The sequence below is a fragment of the Panicum virgatum genome, chromosome 6K (assembly GCF_016808335.1).
Source record: "Panicum virgatum strain AP13 chromosome 6K, P.virgatum_v5, whole genome shotgun sequence".
Classification (NCBI taxonomy): Eukaryota; Viridiplantae; Streptophyta; class Magnoliopsida; order Poales; family Poaceae; genus Panicum; species Panicum virgatum.
The window spans coordinates 6613338-6636410 of NC_053141.1; the positions used below are offsets into that span (position 1 = coordinate 6613338).

A 23073-nucleotide genomic window follows, 5' to 3' on the forward strand; every position below is an offset into this window, starting at 1 on the left:
GCGGCGGCGGTCTGGTGGTCGGGAGCGACGGCAAGAGGGTCGGGGAGCACCGGTGGAGGTCAAGGAAGCTAGCTACGGGGTCGTTTGGGCGCGAGGGAGGGTGGAGGAGGGGTCTCCGCGGCGGCCTAGGAGGGGGCGGTGCTAATGGCGGCAGCGGCAGCTCTGGTCGCCATGGGGGGCTCGGCCGGGCGCTCAGAGCAGGGAGGAGAGGGCAGGGGAGGTAGGAGGCGTGCTTGCGACGCAAATGGGAGGGAGGAGAGCCGAGCAAGGGTGAGGCGCGGTTGTCGGTCTCGGCACGGCGTCGTCGTGGCGGCATCGAACGCGGGACACATCGCGGGACACGCGGAACGCACACGTCGTTTGGCGGTGCCGTGGCCAAATTGGCCTTGGTGACCCCGGCAAATATCGGGGCGTTACATATATGGATCCATGACACGAGCGAGCATCATCGATCAGAGCTCACGTGATGTCGGTATTCAATACGGCCGGCCCTCTGGATCTTTGTCTCTCATCAACTACTAGCTAGCTAGTAATAATTAGCTAACAATGAGTTCTTCAATCTCCTGCTTGACCGTCCTAACAGCGTGCCCAAATGTGCTTAACAGTTTAGATCTCTCTAGGTCAATCTCAGTGAGAGTGTCACAGAAGTATCATGGACATTAATTTTGCTGACGTGACGGTCTCATTATAAAGAGAGAGGAAGGAGAGTGTCATGAGATGTGAGAGGAGTGTCATCACCAGCACCCCTCAATTACCTAGTTTACTGTCTTGGTAATTGACTGGTGTCGATGACACTTCTACTGAGACTGCCCTAAGTGCTCAGTGAACTTAGAGAGATCTCAGTGGACATACACGTACTCCATGAGATGTGGTCCATGGATTGCACAGCTATGATATGTGGATACACCTGAGGAGTGGCGTATCCGTATATATCTGACACGTATCGGATACGGATATGCCTTGGATATGCCTCGAATACGTTTTCAGCCGTATCTCAAAAATATGGATACGTATTGGCTCGGATACACGTATCCGACACGTATGGAACACCTATGTCAGAGGGAAACCATGGGAGGGAGAGACGAGAGAGGGAGAGGAGGCGGCGCGGCCGTGTGGCGGGATGCGGACGGAGGAGTTGGGTGCGGTGGAGGCCGCGCCGCAAGGGAGGCAGGAGGCCTGCCGCCGTGCCGTTGGGAGGAGGGGAACTAGCTAGCGGATGGAGCCGCCTGCGGGTGGAGCCGCCATCTGCCGCCCTCCGGACCTGGGCCTGCCCAGCCTGGCCGCGCTGCTCCCCTCGCCGGAGAGGGAGGGAGGGGGGTCGAGCCCCAAGCAGCTCGGCGCAGCGGTGGCCCGAGGCGCCGGAGGATGGGCGCCCCTGCCGCCAGCGCGCCGGCCACCCCGGCCGCGAGGAGGGAGGGAGAGGGAGAGAGATCGAGAGCAGAGGAGGCGTGGAGAGAGAAAGAGAGAGAGAATGGGAGGGAGGGGGCCACGGGGGTCCAGAGGCACTTGATCTCTTCGGGGTTTTTTTAGGGTCAGTTGATTCTCTCCAGTTGAGTAGGACTCTAGCCACTACAATACTACTAGTTTGATGTAAATACTACTCTCATCACTCAAGAGTGTGATATTTTATATAAAAATTATTAATATTAAATTATTCTAGTTGTATCCCTGTAACGGTGTTTTTTTGAGGAAGTGCGTATCCGTGTATCTGATACGTATCGTATCCGATACCCGTACCGGTATCCGAGTAACATAGCTGCACAGACCACATACGACGGTGTGTACATTTTTTTTGTTGGGTGGAAAAGATCAGAAAGGAGACATGACATGCCCCAAGAATAATAACTAGAAGAAGTAGAACTGTCCATGCTGAATGCAGAGTTGACTTTGGGATTGTTATTATTTTTGTTCATTTTTCTGCGCTCGATGCAAAGAGAGGGTATCACACTGGAGAATAACTTGCACTAGATCTAGCTAGTGCTAGAGACGAGCTAGTAATAAGCAACAGCAGCTTCTGGGTAAGGTTGAAAACGGACGGGAACGGGCGGAAAAATCCCACTCTCATTTCCGTTGCCATATTTTTTTGACCGGGAACGGGACCGGGACCGGAATGGCCGGGAACGGAAGCGGGACCGAAATATACGGGATCACGAAAACGGACAAATATGGGTGGGAATACTGCGGAAATGGGACGGGAACCGGAACTTCGACCGGGACATACACGTGAATATACAACGACACAAGTGCAAAGGAAGATTATGCACTTCACAAGTGACCGGAATATAATAGATGTCAATCTCTTCCTTCTTCCCTGTCCCAGAAGATGGTTCCCCTTCCTCTTCGTCAAGAGCAATTATATCTGTAGTGGCCTCCACCATCTGCATGACTAGCATGCGAGCGCGACATCCTTGCCTCCTTGGCTCTTGCACAGATGCCCGTAAATGCCAAGCCGTGGCCGAGCACATGCAGCCGGCGGCAGCGCAGGTAGGGCAGGCCGGGCGGCGCAAGCAAGGAGGCGACGATGCGTCGTCGCCGCAGGCGAGGGGCAGGCCGGCGGCTGCTGCCAGTGATTGGGATTTGGGGAAATTAGGATTGGAGTTTATATGTCTTGTTGTTGGGCTGGGCTGGAGAAGTGGAAATTGTAACTTGCGAGCTTTATTAATTGAGCTTATTCCGTATATGTTAAAAACGGGATAAAAAAACAGGATATTCTGGTTAAAAACGGGATCCCGCAAATACGGACGGATACCTCCTCTCCCATTTCCTGTCCCGCTCCCGGATACACCTGTCCCATTTCCCGTCCCGTTTTCCGAACTTTCCCGTCCCGTTTCCGTATAAGCCAAAAATACAGGATAAATATAGAAAAACGGACGGACGGAAACGGGATTTTTCCATCCGTTTTCAACCCTACTTCTGGGCTTGTCAAATTAAACTTGCTCAAGTGTTCGATCACGATGGGAGATGAGCATACAAAGCAAAGGACTGTAAACTGCAAGAAAACCACGGATGATAAATTGATAACGACACGACTCGAACTCTGACCAGCGATTGCAAATTAAGGCCAAATTTGACCTACTTATACACAATTTTGATGCAAACTAACATCAACAGTTAATCGACCGTGAAGATTGATCACCTACACAAAACCACTGTTATGTGATCATATATATATATTTAATTTTCTACTCAGGCTGCGTGCTATGCATCTTAGAGGGTGGTAATGAGCCATGGCCTTAGTGGTCTCTTCATAGTCCAATAAAACTTTTAAATTATTTAGTTCAAAATTATATAAGATTAGAGCCCGGTCAATAGATTTTCTAATTTAAAATCTTGGGCCCTTTGCCACCCCTGTCTGGAGAGAACAGTGCAGTCGACCTGGAGGCAGTGCGTGGGGCAGTTTTAGTACTACTTCTACTACTATTTTCTGACTGGGCTCAACTCACTGATGAACGGAAGCCCAGTCGTAATGTGAAATGGAAGCCCAATTCTTCTACCACAACACAGATGTTTCTTTGCCGTAAACTCAAAGCCCAACGGCCCAAGATCGTCCACCATCCCCAGATGTTGTGTTGCTGCTTCTCAAGTCTCAACAGCAGGCTAAATGCCAAGGCGTGTTTCAAGCTTCCCGCGACGGTTTGCAAGAAATTGACATCAGCTGTCTCCAATTACTGGTGGGGAAGTTCCCTCGACAATCACAAGATCCATTGGGTTAGCTGGGAGAAGTTAACAAGGCCTAAATGCCAAGGCGGCATGGGGTTCAGGGATTTTCAGTTGTTTAACCAAGCAATGCTTGGGAAACAAGGATGGAGATTGTTGACGCGGCCAGAATCGCTATGTGCTATGGTGCTGAAAGGGAAGTATTACTCAACATGTGATTTCCTCTCAGCTACCAGGAAGAAGCGATCATCAGCCACTTGGAGGGCAATCCTTCATGGAAGGGAGGTCCTAAAAAGAGGTTTGCTCAAGAGAGTTGGGCCGGGCAATATCAAAGTATGGCAAGATAATTGGATCCCAGGTTTGCGCTCGCTGAAGCCGGTACCTTGGCCAAGCCCTGGGGTCGAACAGGTGCGTGACCTCTTTATCCCTGGTACGCGTACTTGGGACACTGAGCTAGTAAGGAATTCTTTTCTGACACTGGATGAAGCGGAAGTGTTGAAAATCAAGCCGAGTGAAAGGGCGGATGAGGATGTGCTGGCTTGGGCGTTTGAGAAACATGGTGCATATTCAGTGCGCTCGGCTTATAGAATGTTAAAGGAGGATCAGACGGCAATGACTATGGCTAATAGCAGTGAAGCGATGTCGTCTGGCACTGAGCGCGCTTGGCAAGCAGTCTGGAAGATCCGGTTGCCCCCAAAGGTGCGTGTGTTCTGGTGGCGGATATTGCATAACTCGCTGCCGTCAAAGGCGGAGCTGAAGAGGAGGCATGCTGAGGAGAGTCACTGTGAGGTGTGTGGTGATCCGGATGAGACCTTATATCATATCATCTTCTCATGCACGGTGGCACGAAAGTTCTGGGGTGAGGTCAAGAATCTGCAAGGAGTTGTGATCGATCCCATCTGTTCATCCATGCTCGTGGGCTACAGATATTCTCCAGCCTGAGGTGTGCTCGGCATCGTTGGCCGCTTTGATCATTTGTGGGGCGTGGGTGTTATGGACAGGAAGGAATGGCCGACGACATGGCAGGAAAGCTTGGGCGCCTGAAGCTTCAGCGAGGTACATTGCCTCGCTGCTCGAAGAACTTGCTGCACTAAAAATGCCGACACAGCCGGACCGAGCGAGGACATCGGTGCAATGGCAACGTCCTGCTCTCGACTGGGTTAAGGTGAACACGGATGCTGGTTTCTCGGAGGACCACAATAGCAGTGCCGGAATTGTCATCCGCGACCATGAGGGGTCAGTTCTGGCGGCGGCGGCAAGGTGGTTTGAGGACGTGCCGGATGTTTTAACAGCTGAGGCTTTGGCTGCAAAGGAAGGATTGGAGCTCGCTGCTGAGCTCGGTTATAATCGCGTCATTTTGGAGTGTGACTGCCAGGGCGAAGACGCTGCTTGGGGACCCTTCCAGTAGGAGATCAGTTATAGGGAGCCTTTGTTTCGACATAACACAGCTTGGCAAGGAGTTTGAGGAGTTTAGAGTAGAATGGGTGTGTCGAGGGGCAAATTCAGTGGCGCATCTGTGTGCCACCAGGGTGTCGGCTCTTGAGCGCTCTTTCTTTTGGGTTGATTCTGTTCCAGAGTGGCTGCTTGAACATGCAGCAAAAGATTGTACTCCTATAAGTGATTAATGAAAAGTTCTGTGGCAAAAAAAAAAAGTCTCAACAGCAGGCCAGTAACTCTCAAAAAAAAAAAACCCAGCAGGTCAGTACAAAGGCCCAATTCTCTCTCTCTCTCTCTCTCTCTCTCTCTCTGCGCTGCGTGTTGACTTTCCTACCTTCGAATTCACACGGTGTCATTTGGTCTCCTTGCTGAGCTTGCAATCGGCCATGGCTCTCTCTTCGGAATGGTGCAAGTGCCATTATGTACCTTACGAGAGTTCCCAAGTCCCAACATGAGCAATCCCAAGAATTCCATCAAGTTCTCAAACTAAAATTCAGATTCTCCATACTAATATTCATTTACGGCACTTACTCCAATCCAAATTATAGGTCGTTTTAGCAAATCTAGATACATCATTTTAACTATGTATCTAGATACAATGTATATTTAGGTGCATACTAAAAGTTAAGTTATCTATCCAGAAATATCAAAACTTTCCTATAATTTGGAACATAGTGAGTATTACTCATTTTTCAAAACACATCACAAGGCTCACACGTTTAGTAGCCGAGTAGTAGTAGTATTTTACCGGTCTACTTAAAGAGGATCCCCCAATTTTCTACAAGGCTTTGATCCAAAATTAGTTCATGAATGTTACGGTGGTGTTTGTTTCTTGGGGCTAAAGTTTAGCCCTTGTCACATTAAAAAAAATATTACCATTTGTTAAGAGTATCAATAAAATTTGTTTATAATTTTTTTACACATGAGTGTTAATTTGCGAGATGAATCTAATGAGCCTAACTAATTTATAATTTACTACAGTAATATTATAGTAACCATCCATTAATATACCTCATTAGATTTGTCTCGTAGTTTAGCCACAGAGTTCTGCAATTAGTTTTGTAATTAGACTTCATTTAATATTATTAGATGTTAAAATTCTCTTTGATGTGACATGACATAAAGTTTAGCCCCTCTAACCAAACAACCCCTACGTTCATTCGGTACAAAAAGTATAAGAGCATCTCCAAAAATTTGCCATATGCTACTTGACAAATCTTGTGATTTGCCAACTCTCAAAAACTATTTGCCAAATAAAAAACAGTTTCTCTCCAATAGTTTGTTATTTCGGACTTGTAAAAATGAAAAAAAAGCAATAGGCAGCATGCAAGTAGGGAGAAGACTTTATTTTCGTGGTCAGTACGCAACATGCAAGCAGGGAGAGGATTTGCCAAGACCTTTGCCAAGTTGCCAAATATGCGCTGTGAGGGAGGATTTTTGCCAAGTTGCCATATTTTGCCAAGTCGTTTGCCAAACTGTTGGAGGGGTGTTTTAAGCGTTTTTGCCAAAAATCAAGGATGCCAACTCCATTTGCCAAACTTTTGAAAATGCTCTAACAAGACATAAGAAAGAATTTAAAATATGAATCTAATAGCTTTAAATTTAGCACAATGGCCTAATTTCTACCTCAATTCCAGCCCAAAACGGCCCAATCTGGCCCATAACACCCTAATGCTAACCCACCCACCACCACCAGGTCCCGCCGAGCGCCGGCTCAGAAGAGGGAAAAGGAGAGAGAGAGAGAGAGAGAGAGAGAGAGAGAGAGAGAGAGAGAAAAGAAATCGATGGCGACGGGCGGCGGCGACAACGGCGGCGCTGCGGGCGATGGCGAGTTCTACCTCCGGTACTACGTGGGGCACAAGGGCAAGTTCGGGCACGAGTTCCTCGAGTTCGAGTTCCGCCCCGACAGCAAGCTCCGCTACGCCAACAACTCCAACTACAAGAACGACACCATGATCCGCAAGGAGGTCTTCGTCTCCCCCTCCGTCCTCCGCGAGGCCAGGAGGATCATCCAGGAGTCCGACGTGAGCCCCCCCCCCCCCCCCCACGCCCCACCCCTCTTGCTATCCTAGTCCTGTCCTTGGGTCCGATTCATTCGCGGTCCCGTTCGGAATCTGTTTAGGAAGACCTAGCTAGGGTTTGCGGATTTGACTCGACTGCTCCCGCAGATTATGAAGGAGGACGACAGCAACTGGCCGGAGCCCGACCGCATCGGCCGGCAGGAGCTCGAGATTGTCATGGGCAACGAGCACATCTCCTTCACCACCTCCAAGATCGGCTCCCTCGTCGATGTCCAGTCCAGCAAGGACCCCGAGGGCCTCCGCATCTTCTACTACCTCGTCCAGGTTTGCTCTCAGCACCCCACATTTCTCCCACAGCTGCCTACATTGTTTGTTCGGTGCGGCCCTCCGCAATCTTGATGACTAACTGGCAATACTCACGCAAATTTGTTTGCTCTGAGATAAATTCTTGTGTACCTTCAACTATTGATAACTTGCAGAATTAGGACCTTTGTGGCATTGTAGCTTAGCCAGCATTACTGTTCATATTTTGGTACAGTGCAGACTTTGGAACCTTGTTATGGGCATTGGCATAGTGGTATTCCTTAATTGAACTGATTAGTTCTGACCAGCTAATGTTAATTGCGTATTATTGGTATCAGGGTAAGTTCACATTTTGTTTTAGTAATTGGTGACTTGTGAGCACAAAAAGAGTGCTTAAATCAAGTTTTAATAATTTTAAATAAGCAATGAGTCCAATACTGTTATTTCTTTGGAGGAAAATGTTGTACCTTAAAGTCCTGATATAATAGAGTCTTGTGCTAATGGAAGAAATCTGTAGAATTTAAATGCTGATCAAGAACAGAGTACTCCATGGCTATACAGCTCAGCAAGCTGTGCTCACTGCCTGAGAAAATATATCTACTATGCGAGGAGCCTTAGTTTTCCTTTTTACTCTCATGTTTCTTTTTGGAGTTTTAGGAGCAAATATGCCCTTATTATCTTTCAGAATATGTTGGTTTCAGGAAACTGCGAGTTGTTTGGATGACCTGCAATGTTTCAAATGCTTTGTACCTCTAGTGTCACTGTTTTGGTTGTTTTGTCAACATTTATTTTTTTCTGAGCTAGGGTGGGGTGGGGTGGGGGGGGGGCATGTCTTGCCCATGCTCTATGATTGGTACTTTTGATTCTTTGGTACCATTGAGACAACTGTCATTATTGAGAAGCTATCGATCTGCTCTTTATTAAAAATAAGCTGGATAATATCCCCCCAATTTCACTACGTCGGATCGTATAAGTTTGATGCAGGGGAAAAGCCAGGCACTGGTTGTATGCGTTTTCTAGTACCTATTGCCCTTCAGAAACTTAACCGCTTCACCATTCCTGGCCTAACAATCCACTTAGATGTCTGAGCAGGATTATTGTGTGTCTGTAGAGTAGATACATGATTTCTCGTTCTTTGAAGTTTACTCGAGATACTCTGATTTTGATACTCTAGGCTTGTTGAGCTATTATAGTCGAACATTGTGTGCATTTCAGTACTATCTTCAGGAAATAGTTTTTGGTTGGGTATTCAGCAACTGGGTTTGTTTGCTTTATCTGAATTTTGCCTGTGAGTTAGGTATTGATTTTTTTTTAAATAATTATGTCTCTGTTGACGGTTGTGCTATGTTCTTCACCAGTCATGCGCATGTGTTTTCTTTTTTGAATTTAACGCCTCCTTAGGAATTGACCTGATGCCCCTCTATTGCAACTGTGATTATGTGAGTGCAACCTTAAACTTTTTTTTGATTTTTTAGTGAGCAATTTCATGGTTGACTGCATGATAATTTCTGGATCATAGTCATCAGATCATATCATTGTAGAGCTGATCTATATGCTGTTTTGTTGAAATTCAGTCAGATGCTATTATTTTTACACTGCAGACCTGTTTCAACTTATAATAGCTGAAGCATTATTTGCATTTCAATGCTGTTGTGTGCATTTTTTATTTCATTACTCTCCTATGGCGTAGATATGATTATCCTTAAACTTTTGTTGGGTTAGCTTAGTGAATCATTTTCATGTTTGACTACATTATAAGTTCTGGATCATCACCATCAGCTTGTAGTCTTAATGTTGTCCAAGAGCATGCAATGTTCTGGATGTGTTAGCTACTCCTGACTGTTTGGTTTAAATTTATATGAAAACTTGGTAGTTCTTGAAGAAATAAATGCCTTGTTATTTTGTTGTGCTCTGTAAATGAGATGTATTCCTAATTTGTTTCCTCCCAATGTTTTTGGCTGCAGGATCTGAAGTGTTTTGTGTTTTCGCTCATCAACCTCCACTTCAAGATCAAACCAATTCAGTCCTGAGCTCCATTCCATGCTGTTCCGTGACTGTGTTATGAAACTGCGAGTGTTTAAGAGAGGACCCTGTACCATGTAAGATCCTATTTAGCTTGTGATGATGCACTCGGGTTGTGTGGAGCATTGGATGGAAGTGGAACTTTGAGTTTGCCTGAGATTGCTGTTTGGATGTGCAAACTGCGAGTAATGATATTTATGCTTCTTTCCTTGTTTCCTATTCGGTGGAGTTTTATTTTTATCAGTCAATGTTAAGGTCGTTTGGCACACTAGTCTTTTCTGTCGTTTGTGCTGAACCTCCGTTGACTTGTATTATCAGTGCTCTGCCGAAGTTGGCACCAGCACAGTAACTGGTGCCGACCTGTGGCGACCCAAGTTGCCAATTGCCATCACAGGGTAATGTGCCGTGGATTTCTCTAGCGGGCTACCTTTGAAAAACGACAGGATTCATCAGCGATAATGCAAGGAACCTTTGGTTTTGTAAAGCAGCTGAAGAGAAGCGCGCGCGCGTGGCTGACCTGTCTGTTGATCTTTAATCTGACGCGCCTTGTCTGCTTAATGACCATGGGTGCTTGGGTAGCATCTCTACCGCTTCCTCTTCCCAGGAGTAGAACAGTGCACTGTTAGGTAGCCTGCTTGCTTTGTTTCCCTTCCTCTTCCCAGGAGTAGAACAGTGCACTGTTAGGTAGCCAGCTTGCTTTGTTTCTTTTGCCTATTGGGGATCCTCGTCCAGTCTAAAAGCTACTGCTTTAGATGATCAAAGAAGATTGTAAATACAATGGACACATGGTTATGTTCAAACTCTCCCCCTGTCCATATTGGGAACCGAGGTAAACTGTGAAAAACTGAGGTGGCAGGCGGTTTAAGGGGATAGGTAAAACAAAAGAAAATGCTGAAATGAGATGTTGAAGTTGAAAGAGCACTAGACGAGGGAGGGGCAACGAAAAGAGATGCTGAAATCCCGGTGCCAGGTGCCCCAAAACCAAGGTAAACAACAGTCCTGACTGATGCAGGACATGCCCTCCTTGTTTGTTGGTTGTTATAAGTGTCTTATAGATGCTCCACCATTAACTTTTACATGCTTAGACACTCAGATTGTAATCCTGCTACCCTGATATACATAAATGGCCTTTGTTCTGAAAATTACATTATATATCCTGGAGACATCAAATCTGACCTTTTTCATTTGGTTGGGCTTTAGCTGTGAGATTTGTTACATGAAGATTAGCTGCGCGCCTGCGCCAAGGCATGTGGATTTTGGGTTCGGGAAAAAAGATACTGAGCTTGAGATGCAGCTTTCCCTTCCGTTCCATCTCCATATGTTCCTTTTTTTTAACGTAATGGTAGGAGCTCTGCCTTTCAATTAAGAGAGAAAGAAAAGAGTTTAAGGTACACCGCGCAATGACCCAACTGCGAAATAGAAAAGAGAGGTCAACCCTGAAAAAACACGTGAAAACAGGCCCTGTGTCCTTTCCCCCCAAAAAAAGGAAACTAAAAGGCTGAGTTACTAAACACTCTGTTGTATTGCACAAGATCCTCTTTTACCCTTTCTGCCACTTGTTGCGTCGACTGGAGTTTGTTTTCAAAAAATGCGCCGGTTCCGCTCCTTCCACAAATTCCACATTATGTATATCACCATACCGTTGAAATCGCGACATTGGTCTTGTGCACAGTCTTTTGCCGTTGCCTCCCACCAATCACTGATGCAGTCGAAGTTGGCCGGATGGGTCTGTTGGGGAAGAGTCCAGTTCTCCCAAGACAGGATCTGGTTCCAAACTGCCTGGGCAAAAGGGCAAAGTAGGCAGAGGTGCTGGCTAGTCTCCATAGGTCCATTGCAGAGAGCACATGAAGCTTGATTCGGCCATCCCTGACGTGCGAGATTGTCAGCGGTTAGGATTTTGTCTTGGATGAGAATCCATGCAAACACTTAACACTTGTTTTCAGCCCTCGCACGCCAGATAATGTCCGTGTTGAAGCTCCGAAAAGATCCGATGAACTGAGCTCGATATGCTTACCGTGCAGAATAAGTGCCATCTGGTGTCCATTTCCAAGTGATGAGTCCTCAATCTCTGAGTTTAGGAACACTCCTTGAATTCGAATCCATAACGAGACAAACTCCTCAAGCTGGGTGGTGTTTGTTATTTTATTTTGTAGCGCACTAATCCAAGAGTTGTTTACCTGCTTGCCACCCTTTCTTTGTCCTCTAAAACCTACCTATAAGCCATTATAATGCCAGAATTTTGGACCACAAAAGTCTGTGTTTCTAGTCTATTTCCAATTTTCCAGTGCATTAGCAATCGGGTTTAGGGGCTGAATACTTCAAAAACAAGAAACGAAGAACAAGCCCAGTGGGATAGTGCCCACCCTATAGTTCTTCTTCATCTACCAAGCAAGCAGCTCCCACAAATCAGAATCATTTGGTTGGTGCTCATCGCGTTCGTCCCCAGCGCTGCCGCTTGAGATAACACTGATGCGGCTACTAATTTAGTCGCGCACCAAAACTTAGGCGCACGATTACCTGCACCAACAGGGGTATAATCTACATCGGCGCCACAGCCCCAAACCTTGGTGGAGCCACACCCAGCAGAAGCCATTCCTTAATAATTCCACCCATTTCCTTTCCATCTCTGGTTTTCTTTATGCGAGAAAAATCAGCAACAATTAATCCAGTATCCCCCCAACATATTCTTTGCACGGCCATGGCCAAGCAAGGACAAATAAAAAAGATATCACGAGGAAATAATAATTATAATGAATCTGACATGTAACTAAAATGGGACAGGTAGAAACCAGATACGATGCACAAGTACGGGAGTCTCTATCTGTTGCACAATGTTCAGTTAACTCAAATCTACTTTTTAGTCCTACGGCATCTAAAGGGTTAGTAGATATATCTCAGGACCATCCCTCTTTAATATACACGCGCTCACAAAGATCGGCGGCATTAACGCTCGTCTCCACAACAGCAGCACTTGAAGCAGCTCCGGCAGGAGCAGCAGGTGCCGCAGGAGAAACAGGTAGGGCAGCACCTGAAGAAACGGAATGCGAAGCAGTTCCTCAACCCGCAGCAGCCGCAGCTGAAGTTGCAGCTGGGGCAGGTCGGTTTGCGAACTCGAATGCGGCAGCAGCAGTTAGTGCTGAAGGTGGTTGTTGTGGCGGTGTTCACGCGGTGGGCCTTCTTTCTGGGCTGGAGGGACTGCCTAATCTTCTTGAGCCGGATTTTTGTTGTGATAGTCTCCATTTCACGGATGAAACGGGAGAGGTGGCGGATGAAGTCAGGGTACAGCTCCAGGTTGCAGTGACCTCCGCCTTTGATCCAGAGTGGATCATAAGGCTCCCTTGCCAGTTTCCACAGCTCCTTACCATGTGACCAGTTCACAACGTCATCGTCTGTCCCCTGCAAATGTCAGCCAGTGCAACTTAGACAAATATCTTCTAGAACTTGGAATGCAAGCAGCACTATGAGCTATGACAAAATGTATACCATTCCATGGATGACTTGGGATGTATATTCGATCACAGCTTAACGCAGGCAACAGCGCAACACGTTCAGTTTCTCATGATAGTTCTTATGGGGTCTAGAAAAGTTAAATTATACAAATCACTCTAAAAACAGATATCCATTGTAAATTAGTAATACTATTTCCGATGAACTATGCCAGACCAGGTGTGACAGTTTTATTGTCTTGCCTGGAAACTGGACTCTGTGGTAGCTTTCAAATACTCTGATTTTGTCTTCCCACGTTTTAAGATCATGGCTAAGAGTATGCACTTCCGGGCAGCAAAAACATCTAGAGGCTAGAGCTGTAGACTCAGGCCTTTGCAAATTTTGGGCCAGAAAAATCCTGACCTTTTGGGCCTACTGGCTCGACATGGCTATAAATTTTGTTGGGCTCAGCCAAAACAGCATAAGCTGTTCAGTATGACATGATGAACAGTGAAAAGCCAACAACCAACCAGGCTAGGACTGCCAGTGCCCACTTATTCTTTGGGTTACCAGGCTGAATCAAATCAACTAGTTAGGTTGGCGCGCTACGCGCGCCTGTACCAAAAACGTGGATCTAAAATATTAATAGAAAGATATTATCTGTTACTATGTTCGAAGCAACATCGTATCGATGTATTGAGTTAGATATAAAAATTACAGCAAAGCGGCATAGTAATTTTGTGTCTGAGAGCGCGCAAATCTCAAGCATTGTAGTATAGAGGTACATGTAATTTTTCCTTAGGAATTTTTTTTGTGTTAGTAGGTATAGTTTAATTACTTTAGTAGGAAAAAAAGTAAGATTAGAAATGAATGAAAAGTTTAATTATATTTTGTGGGTTTACGGAGGGAAATCGAAGCCCAAGAAATAGTACAACTAACACGTGTAAATGTAGTATACAAAGTTTAGTTATTATTTTTTGTATGTAGGAAGTAGTTAAATATATTTTGTATTGTCAAATAATGGAAGAAAAATATTTTTTAAAATAAAAAGACTAACTTAATAGAATCGCGGGCCCCACGTGGGCCCCGCCTGAATAGTACATGGGTCCCACGCGGGTCCCACTTGAATAGTACGTGGGTCCCACGTGGGTCCCGCCTGAATAGTACGGGGCCCACGTGAATAGTTGTGGGACCCACGTGAACAGTGCACGGCCCCACGTGGGCCCGCAAAACAGTAGCAAGGCTCTGAGAGCGCGCCAATTCTTGGCACTTTAGTATAGGTACTCAATGAGGTCCCACCACAGGAGGCATATAGTAAGGATACCACATGTGCACAACTTGCACACTAGGGAATCAAAACTGCTAGTGACATTCCAGCCCATAAAAGGCCTCGAGTTCGATGGACATAACCGCTGGCTAGCTGAGGCCATGAAGACTTTGTTTCTGGACTTCATAGTTCTGACAGAAACCCCTCTACCTATGTACTTCATAGTACTTTTCACTTTATGTATTTGCCTATGGCTGTATACATCCCTGGTTAGTGCAGAGGTCAGAAATTACTTCCAGCAACAAAAACCAAATTTTCATAAACTTCGACATCTAAACTTTAGTTTGAAGAACATTTTCATATGCTAAAAATTGGCAACAGGGATGGTGAACTGTTGTGCTAGGAGTAGCAAGACTAAAGAAGATAATCAGATCAAAGAGAATCCAGGTAATAAATGGACTCTTTTCTACACACATCTCAATTGTTCATCATCTTTGATTCCTAAATCTAAAGACCTATATAATATTTATATGTGGAAAATGCTTTTCTACTAATGTATGGTGTTTGGATGCCGTGATGAACTTGTGTGTAATGAGTAATGGCATGAAAACAGGATTTAATACTACTGCCAGTAACTGAATTATTCCAACAGACACTGCTAATAGTAGCAGGAACAAAAACAGCACACTGCCATGAGGAAAGATGTGAAAGTGATAAAATGTTTCAAGAGATGGCACGTATGAAATGAGTGCATGTTTGTTGAAGATCACTACTACTTGTCCAATCGGACAGCGAGTAATAAAGTAAATAGATAAGGCTAGATATCCTATTAGAGATCACTTACATGAATAACGAGCACTGGGCATTTGACCTTTTTTATTTTCTTGACATTCTGCAGAAATAGGTTTAACTAAACATTAGTAAAAGCTAACCCTAAAGGACTAGAAGGTGTAGACTGAGATAAGAGAATCAGTCTGAGTTATTTACTTTGTAAATGTCAAAGCAGGGAGTAAAGTTCACATGGCAAACAACACGGAGGCCTGAAAGTATAGCGCTGTGGAGAACCACCCCGCGCAATCTAGGCAAATGGGAGGCTAAATGTAATGTTGGTCCACTGCCCACAGATTGTCCATACAAGATAATATCTTCCTGGCTGATCCCATACTCGGTTTCTAAGCATTGGTAAACTGCTTCAATGTCTGCATATGTATTTTCTTCACTCGGCTGCATTAAAAATAACAAACATAAGACTCTGTCTTCCATAATATATATATCCCTTTAGAAAGACAGCAAGTGTAAGATAAGTACAAGTACAAATACCGGGAACCTGACAGCAATACAGACTGAAATCGCATCTGACTTAGTGACTTAGCCCAAATGCACATATAGCAATATATCAGCCAATCTAGTATTCAAAACACAATTTCAAAATCAAGACGAATAAAGTTTCATAAGTCGGGAATTATCACTGCACTGGCCACATGTTAAAATATAAAACCTAAAAATCAAAAGGACATGGCTCCAATTTTCTTATCTAGTTCTGAATTGGCAACATTAGTTCAGAACTTAAACCTCAATTATAAAGCATATACAAACTGCAGTATGAAATTTGCTTTAAATGATTTTTGCATTGAATTGAAATGTTGGGTCCGCATCGCCCCATGGACACCACATCAGTGAGATGGATAGTTTAGAGTTCAGGAAGTCTGCACATGGACCTGAACAGAATAAACTGCCCATACATGTAGTTTCTCAAAAGCTGATTCTTAAAACTGTAGTCTGAAACTTCAAAATGGCATGCATGGCTGAAAGCAAAAGGGTCCGAATCTAAATATATGCTGATCATTGCTATCTCTGAGAAGCCTTTGAAGATGCAGTGTCCATGTTATGCCAGAAATGCACCAGTCAGGCATGGGCCAAAGCCTCTTCACATGTAGGTATATATCAACTCCTAGGAATTTGGAACTCAAATGACATTTCTCGAGGATATATCTAGCATGGCATGTTAGAATCTTGAGACTGAATAGTGCAAAACTGCAAACTCTGTAGTTAGGCAGAAAAGATAAATTATCTATCTGTGTTAGTTGGTAAAGTCCAGAGAGATTTAAGACAAGTGTTTCAAACAGCCAATCAGCCATTCACCATCACGTTTAACTCATCAGCAATATGTCGATGGTGCAACCTAACACAGTTCACGCTTGATAAGTAAGTTCTTACCTTGCCAGTAGATGCGCCATAGCCAGAGTAGTCATATCTACAATCACACAAGCACACAATAAATCACATGAGCATGTTCTACCAAACAATATAGCTACCTTAAGAGCACTAATGATGCAACTGAAAACACCAGATCATCTTCTGGAAATAAAAAATGATGCAATTATAGTCAAAGAATGAAGATGCAGTTTACTTGGGTCAATGATATATTGATATGCCAAATTTTCGATAACAGTACCGCATATACATAGGCAGCAATATCAACTGAATATTCTATTGATATCACAATCCACGTTTGGAACAAGAAATGGCAGGAGGACAGAAGAACACAAATAATTCAACCACAAGGCTTTGAAAAATCATGCAGTAACCGAAAATCCCAAAGGAAAAAAACTAGTATAACTACATTCCAAACCCCCCAGCTCCAGTAACTGCCCGCTTCCATCGCCGCTCGAAATGGTAAATGAAACCGATTTGTGCAATGCACCATGCCAGCATCAATAATTCGCACAAATATTCACTTAAGATAGAGATTCTTCTTTAATAGCCCAGTGGAGCCCCCCACAATTCAGAAAATAGAAAGGAAAGGCATGTCTGGCACAGCATCCTAACAAGAAACATATTGACTTTTAAAAGCACACTTTCCTAAACAGACCAAGGAGCATAGTAGCATTTTTTTTATAGAAACAGCAGGATAAGGGCAACAGAACCAAATAAGAAAAAAAAACATGCAAGATCACACACATATATATGGCCGGGAAGCAGCAAAATGCACCACTAACCCCATCAGATTGATCTTGAGATTGACCTTGAGCTGCACAAAGAGGTCGTAGAGCTGGCTGAGGTCGGCGGCGTTGCCGTGCGAGTAGAGCAGAGTGAGGCGCGCGCAGGGGTTCCGGAAGTAGAAGGCCACCACCTTGTTCCCCCTCCTGGTGTCGACGAGCAGCACGTCGAGGGCGTTGTCCCGCGGCACGCCGGAGGCGACGAGGCAGCCGGTGGCCTCGTCCTTCCTGATGGCGTACGTCGCCGGCTCCGGCGGGAAGAAGGCGAACCGCGCCGCGAGACTGGACACCGAGCACCCCGACAGCATCGGAGGCAGCGCTCATTCATCGACAGGCGGCAATGCGGCTGCTCCGAGGAGGACGCCCTCTCCTCTCCTCCCTTGTCCTCCTCTTCCCCTTCTCCTCTCCACTCAGATGGATCGAGCCAGGTCGCCAACGATCAAATACGACGAGGCGTTTTGGGATTTTCCGGGACGGTAACGGATTTGCCGCGCCTTTTGGCCCTTTCTTGGCCCAAATCGGCTCCAAGCAACAAACTTTGGGGGGAATCTCTCGGCGAGCAACCCAACGGAAGCACAAAAATGCCGTTTCTCTTGAATCGATTGGATCTCTGAAACGGACTAGAGCAAGAAACGGAGCACCTTTCCGCCCTCCTCCTCTCCTCGTCCTCGTGACGAAGAAATCCGCCCTGATCAAAAACGGAAGAAAAGAAACGAGGTCACTCCAGTGGGTGAATGATTGATCACCAACAGCTTCGAAATTTCAACAAGGAGACAACGATTGAGAAACACCGGAGGAACGAATTGATATAGCGCCAAGCCAATCGTACAGGGGAGGGGGTTTGGGAGGGTTTAGCGCAGCAGTTACCAGTGTGGAAAACGAGCAGAACGAGGCGACGCGGCGGTAGGGGAGGGGAGGGAGGAGCAACCGCTGCCAGCAGCTGCACAGCGCTGGAGCTCGGTCAGCAGCCTCCACGCACGCTGCCTGCTAGTCACTGCCATTTATTACTCGCTGGCACACACCCTCAGGGCTGGCCGTGTTAGGTCGTAGGGTGAAAAATTTATTACCGTTATTAGATTTATTGTGAAAAATTAAAAATTTTATAAATATATTTTATTTAGTACTCCATACATATAAAATTTTTTTCTCGAAAAACGTATACGAAATTAACCAAACACGGCCCTAAAGGTAGAGAGGAGAGAGATGCAGCGTGCTGCAGGGGTTGGTGCGCGCGTGTAGGGGGATGCTGGAACAGGCATCACCTTTGCAAAAAGATGTTGCTCGCATGTGTGTTCCTCTTCCCGGCGAGCAATTTCTCTCCTCGCCTTCTCGCACGGGCGGAGGAGCGGACACGCTGCGGCGTGGCGGTGTTCAGCCGCCGCTACAGTGCCGGCCGCGTGTGGCTCCACCGACCGAGGAACCCGGGACCATCTGATCGTCGTGGCAGACGGCCCGACGGAGAATGGAGTGTCTGGTGGAGGTGTGGCGGAACTATTGAGAAAATTAAAGAGAGCTACAGACAAATATATGAAATAGTTAATTTCAATTTTAAATTTTTAGCGGAAGCTCAATTTCATCCTCAAACAAAATAATTATTTCAGTCCTCAAACTTCTCCATCATATTCAATTTAATTCTTTATCCTACGTAGCATGTCGTGTTGGCACGCCTTGTCTTATCTAATCAGCTATGGTTCATAAAAAATCAACATTTCTATAAATTGAATCCATTACAAAAGTTTCACCTTGACAAAACCAAACGATGTTCAATTTCTGAGGAAGGGAGTTGATCTGAACATATTTATTATACAAGTTTCTTTTTCTAAAAAAATCATGTAGACACAAAGTTAAAGTTTTGTTATGTCATCTTTAAGTTTGTGTCCTGCGGGTTTCTTTAGTGGCAGTGGTAGTTTGTTGTGGGGCCGTGAGCGTGGACTTGCTGGTAATTTTAAAAAAAAATCAGAATTTGGATCTCAATTTATAAACCTTTCAGAATTTATGGTGTCAGATTCTAAAAAGTTTCACGAATTGGGACTAAAATTCTGAAATTTCTTGGTAATTTCTCATTTTGATTTTTTTATTCTTCAAATTATTACCATCGTTATATTATTCGAGTGGAGTGGGGATTTGTTTTAAGAACCGTGATAATTCTCATTCCGAATTTCGGTGTGCATTTTTTATACATATTTATAGACTTACAGGGCATCATATCATATATATTTATGTGTCATTTGTAAAACCAATGCATGGGGAGAGCAAGGGGAAACATACAAAAAGAAAGTGAAAGAGGAAAATTTGGCACCTCCTTCCAGCTTTGATCCACAAGAGATCACCAGCACATAACCTAAATTGCATGTGCTGCTATAGCATCTACACTAAAAAAGGATTAATAGGCTGGCATATATAGGCTGTATACACGCTTTTGCCAAAAAGACAAGGAGGGCTGTGTTTAGTTCCAAAATTTCTCAATCCAAACTTCACTATTCACCTATCACATCAAAATTTTTTGCCTCATGCATGAAGTATTAAATATAGGTAAATAAAAAAACTAATTGCATAGTTTTGATGTACACGACGAGACGAATCTTTTGAGCCTAGTTAGGTCATGGTAGGACAATAATTACCATAAACAAACGAAAAGTACTACAGTGTGCTACAGTGTCCGATGTGACCCTTCTTACCACTATTTTACGGATCTAAACACAGCCGAGCTCTGTAACTAGGGGTTAAGGTCACATCAGTTTCAGTAGGCTGGATTTGAGAGGGTAGTGTACATCAGTAGGGTTTAGACTGTCCACTCCAACCCATTCCCAGCAAGCTGGCAAGTAAGTCTCTCTCCCCCCTCCTTCCTGCCGAACCTTTTCTCCTTTCATGATTCCGACCCGGTTTTCATCTCCTTGTTTCAACGTTTGGCAGAGGGATTCCTGGCTTTGCTCCACGATTTTAGGTGCATGCTTGTGTCCTTGTTGTTGAACACTTGATGGCTTGGTGGTTTAGCACTTTTAGTTTTAAGTTCATGTTTTGTGTTTCCTAGTTCTAAAAACATGCGTACACTAGTTAACATCATTTACTGATCATCCAACAAAATTTCTCAGATTTTGTGCGGAGGTTGTACTCACTGCATGAGATTGGGTGAAGCAGTACAAGAGGTATCTGTTCTGTTCTAATTTCAACTGGAGAGTTGTTTGCGGTGACCCTATCAATCGTGGATTCTGTGCCAAACAGCGCACACGGGCACATCAACTTGGAAGGAAGCTATGTACTTCCCCCAAAACAAAATAAAGGATTGGGCCCATGTCCTCGTGTCCGGATGCAGAGAGAGAGAGAGAGGTCCATGAAGAAGCTGCAAACCTGTAGCAGCAGCAGAGAGGTGGCCAATAATTTTTTTGAAAAGAAGAGGTGGCCAACAATGGTGTGCTTGGTTTATAGTTCAGCTAGACAGAGAAATATTTTTTAGCCCTTCCGTCATTTGGTTTAGAGTTCAGACTTTAGCAACGTCTTAACTATCTTACCAAAATGCGAAAAAATTCTGGCGCCGACTGCCGATCACTCCTAAACTTGTGTCCAACTATCCATGGCTTTCACGAGCACCAAAGTTAGGAGTACCCGTGACGTTGATGTGAAGCTTTGAATCCTATACGTAGTCAAGAGTCAAGACACTTGCACATCACCTTTTGTCGCCATTTCATCTTACCAAAATTGCTCATGTGAGTTTCTCATTGCATCTTCTTCATGTACGTGGGGGATAAATCGACCTGATGGCGTCACTTTTACAGTTGTAAAAAAGGCTGGGAAACAGGAATGACGTGGTTGAGCTGGACAGCTGGTACCCTGAACAATTTCCTCCACTGCATCCTACACCTTAGCTTTTCTTCTTCACTGTTGTAGTGATTCCAAAAGCTTTAACTGACAAAATCGTGGCAGCTTTTGTTCGGCGTACAGTGCTCATGCTCGCATCGGCTACATGGGCCTTGTTTGGTTGGGTTGGAAAGATAGCGCTAGTGAATAGTAAATAATTTTGACTACTAATTATGGTGTTAAACAAAGTCAGTTTACAAAATCAACTTCAAACCCCCGCGCTAGTGACCCTGAAGAATCTAATGAGGCCTTTGACTGCTTGATTTGAGTATGGTTACTGTAGCATCACTACAGCTAATTATCGAATAATTACTGTCATTAGATTCGTCGTGAAAAGTTACACCCATTCCTAAATTTTTTTGCAAATTGACTTCATTTAATACAACATGCATGCGAGATTCTTTTTTTGAGAAATGTGCGCGCTAGTATTCTTGCAAAACCAAACAAGGTCATGGATCCTGGCCTGTTTGACTTTGTACTCTAGCTCCATTTTTTTTTACAGCGAGCTCATGTGACGGTTTTACTTGTACACTGCCGACAAAATTACACCTCTTCTAACAGAACAAATTTACAGCCCTCAACCCCAAAATACGTTTGATTGTGTGAATGAAAATGGCATAAATTAGCTGTAATATTTCTTTTTATCACAGATGGTAAAAAAAAGTGTTGCATCTCCTTTTTCTATTTGAGGAAGAGATGGAGCTTGAATTCCAGTTGAGAGAGGATCACTGCAAATCTTGCACAGGGAAAGGTGACAAATATTCTACCAGAGATTAGCCTTGTCTGTATTACACATGAATCATTTCTTTACGGCCTCCAAAGGCCAAAAACAAAGGCTTTCTTTCCCGCCCTTTTCGTTCCCTCTGCTGCTCAGGGTGTGTTTAGTTCCCACAAAATTTCCAAATTTTCCATCACATCCATCACATCTTCTATCACATCGAAATATTAAATATAGCAAATAACTCATGCATGGAGTACTAAATGTAGTTAAATAAAAAAACTAATTGCATAGTTTTGATGTACGTTGCGAGACGAATCTTTTGAGTCTAGTTAGGTCATGGTAGGACAATATTTACCACAAACAAACGAAAAGTGCTACAGTATGCTACAGTGACTGATGTGACTTTTTCACTCCCTTCTCCCCTCATCTAAACACAGCCTCACTTGTTTGTCACCTTGTCCCTACCCTATGTGGCTACATATATGCTCAACTTTGGGATCAGGATAATTGGATAAAGACTATGCGCCTAGCTTAAATACTTGGCTTCATCACAACCAAACTTTTTTTGATTAACAGTACATGAATCAAACTAGCACTGCCTTGGCGCATGCAGTCAAGTGTGTAAAGATCCACAAATGCAGTCAAGTGTGTGCTCAACGGGTGGCAGTGTAAAGATCCCTATTCAGCTCACCTCAGTGAGCAGTTCAGGTTCAGCACCCCAAGGCCTGGATAGATTCAACCAACCCCATTAACATACTCTCCAACCAATGTGCAGGCAGTCGTCCACCCAGTGGCAGCAGGATTTGAATAGAGAAAAGCCCCCCACTCTGAACCATGACACGGGATTATTCCAAGCTCCTCCCCAGCACCTCAAAGCATGTGGCCGGCCACTTAAACAAGTGCTTAGGTGCATGCATGATAACAACTGGGCACTTGCATCGTCGCCCTTGAGCCACTCTACATCAGATCCTCTGGGGCAAAGTGACCCTGATCTTCCAACGGTTAATTACCCGGTGATGATATCGAAGTCCAAGAGCGGTTAATATTGTAACGACACGATTACAATTACCTTCGCAACTTCGAGCAGTAGTACACGTATGGTAATCAGTAGTCGGGGAAACCCTTTTGCGCATAACGAGTCACTGACATGTGAAACCGGTCGAGATCCGGTCCACTTGTCGCGGACTTGTCCGCATGTGCGTGCGCGACGAGATGAGCTAACTTGAGGACAAGCACAAGTCCAAATAGGACCAAATTGACCTGAAAAAACTGCGAGGCGTGATCTGATCACGAGAGATCGAAATGTTTGGGTGTTGCTGCAGGAGGCTGCCGTGATCCTCTCCTCAATTTGATGCCTTGGTGGTC

At 44.8% G+C, this 23073-nt stretch overlaps 2 protein-coding genes across 7 annotated transcripts; one reads left to right on the forward strand and one right to left on the reverse strand.

Moving 5' to 3' along the window:
- Positions 1-6804: 6804 nt before the first annotated feature.
- Positions 6805-9659, forward strand: LOC120711478 (protein mago nashi homolog 2-like). Its single transcript, XM_039997024.1, has 3 exons — positions 6805-7118; positions 7263-7439; positions 9383-9659. Exons 1-3 carry the CDS (start codon positions 6879-6881, stop codon positions 9446-9448), a joined length of 483 nt encoding a protein of 160 aa, XP_039852958.1. The 5' UTR covers positions 6805-6878; the 3' UTR covers positions 9449-9659.
- A 2496-nt stretch (positions 9660-12155) lies between these two features.
- Positions 12156-18149, reverse strand: LOC120711479 (alpha/beta hydrolase domain-containing protein 17C-like). Of its 6 annotated transcripts, none has more exons than XM_039997030.1 (6): positions 18000-18149; positions 17159-17820; positions 16351-16387; positions 15121-15357; positions 14978-15025; positions 12156-12836 (listed from the first exon to the last, which is right to left on the reverse strand). In XM_039997030.1, exons 2-6 carry the CDS (start codon positions 17458-17460, stop codon positions 12384-12386), a joined length of 1077 nt encoding a protein of 358 aa, XP_039852964.1. In that variant the 5' UTR covers positions 17461-17820; positions 18000-18149; the 3' UTR covers positions 12156-12383. The 6 variants fall into 6 exon arrangements, with proteins under 6 accessions (XP_039852964.1, XP_039852959.1, XP_039852965.1 ...); XM_039997025.1 differs by having other exon boundaries at positions 17133-17820; XM_039997031.1 differs by lacking the exon at positions 18000-18149 and adding an exon at positions 17924-17999.
- Positions 18150-23073: the final 4924 nt, after the last annotated feature.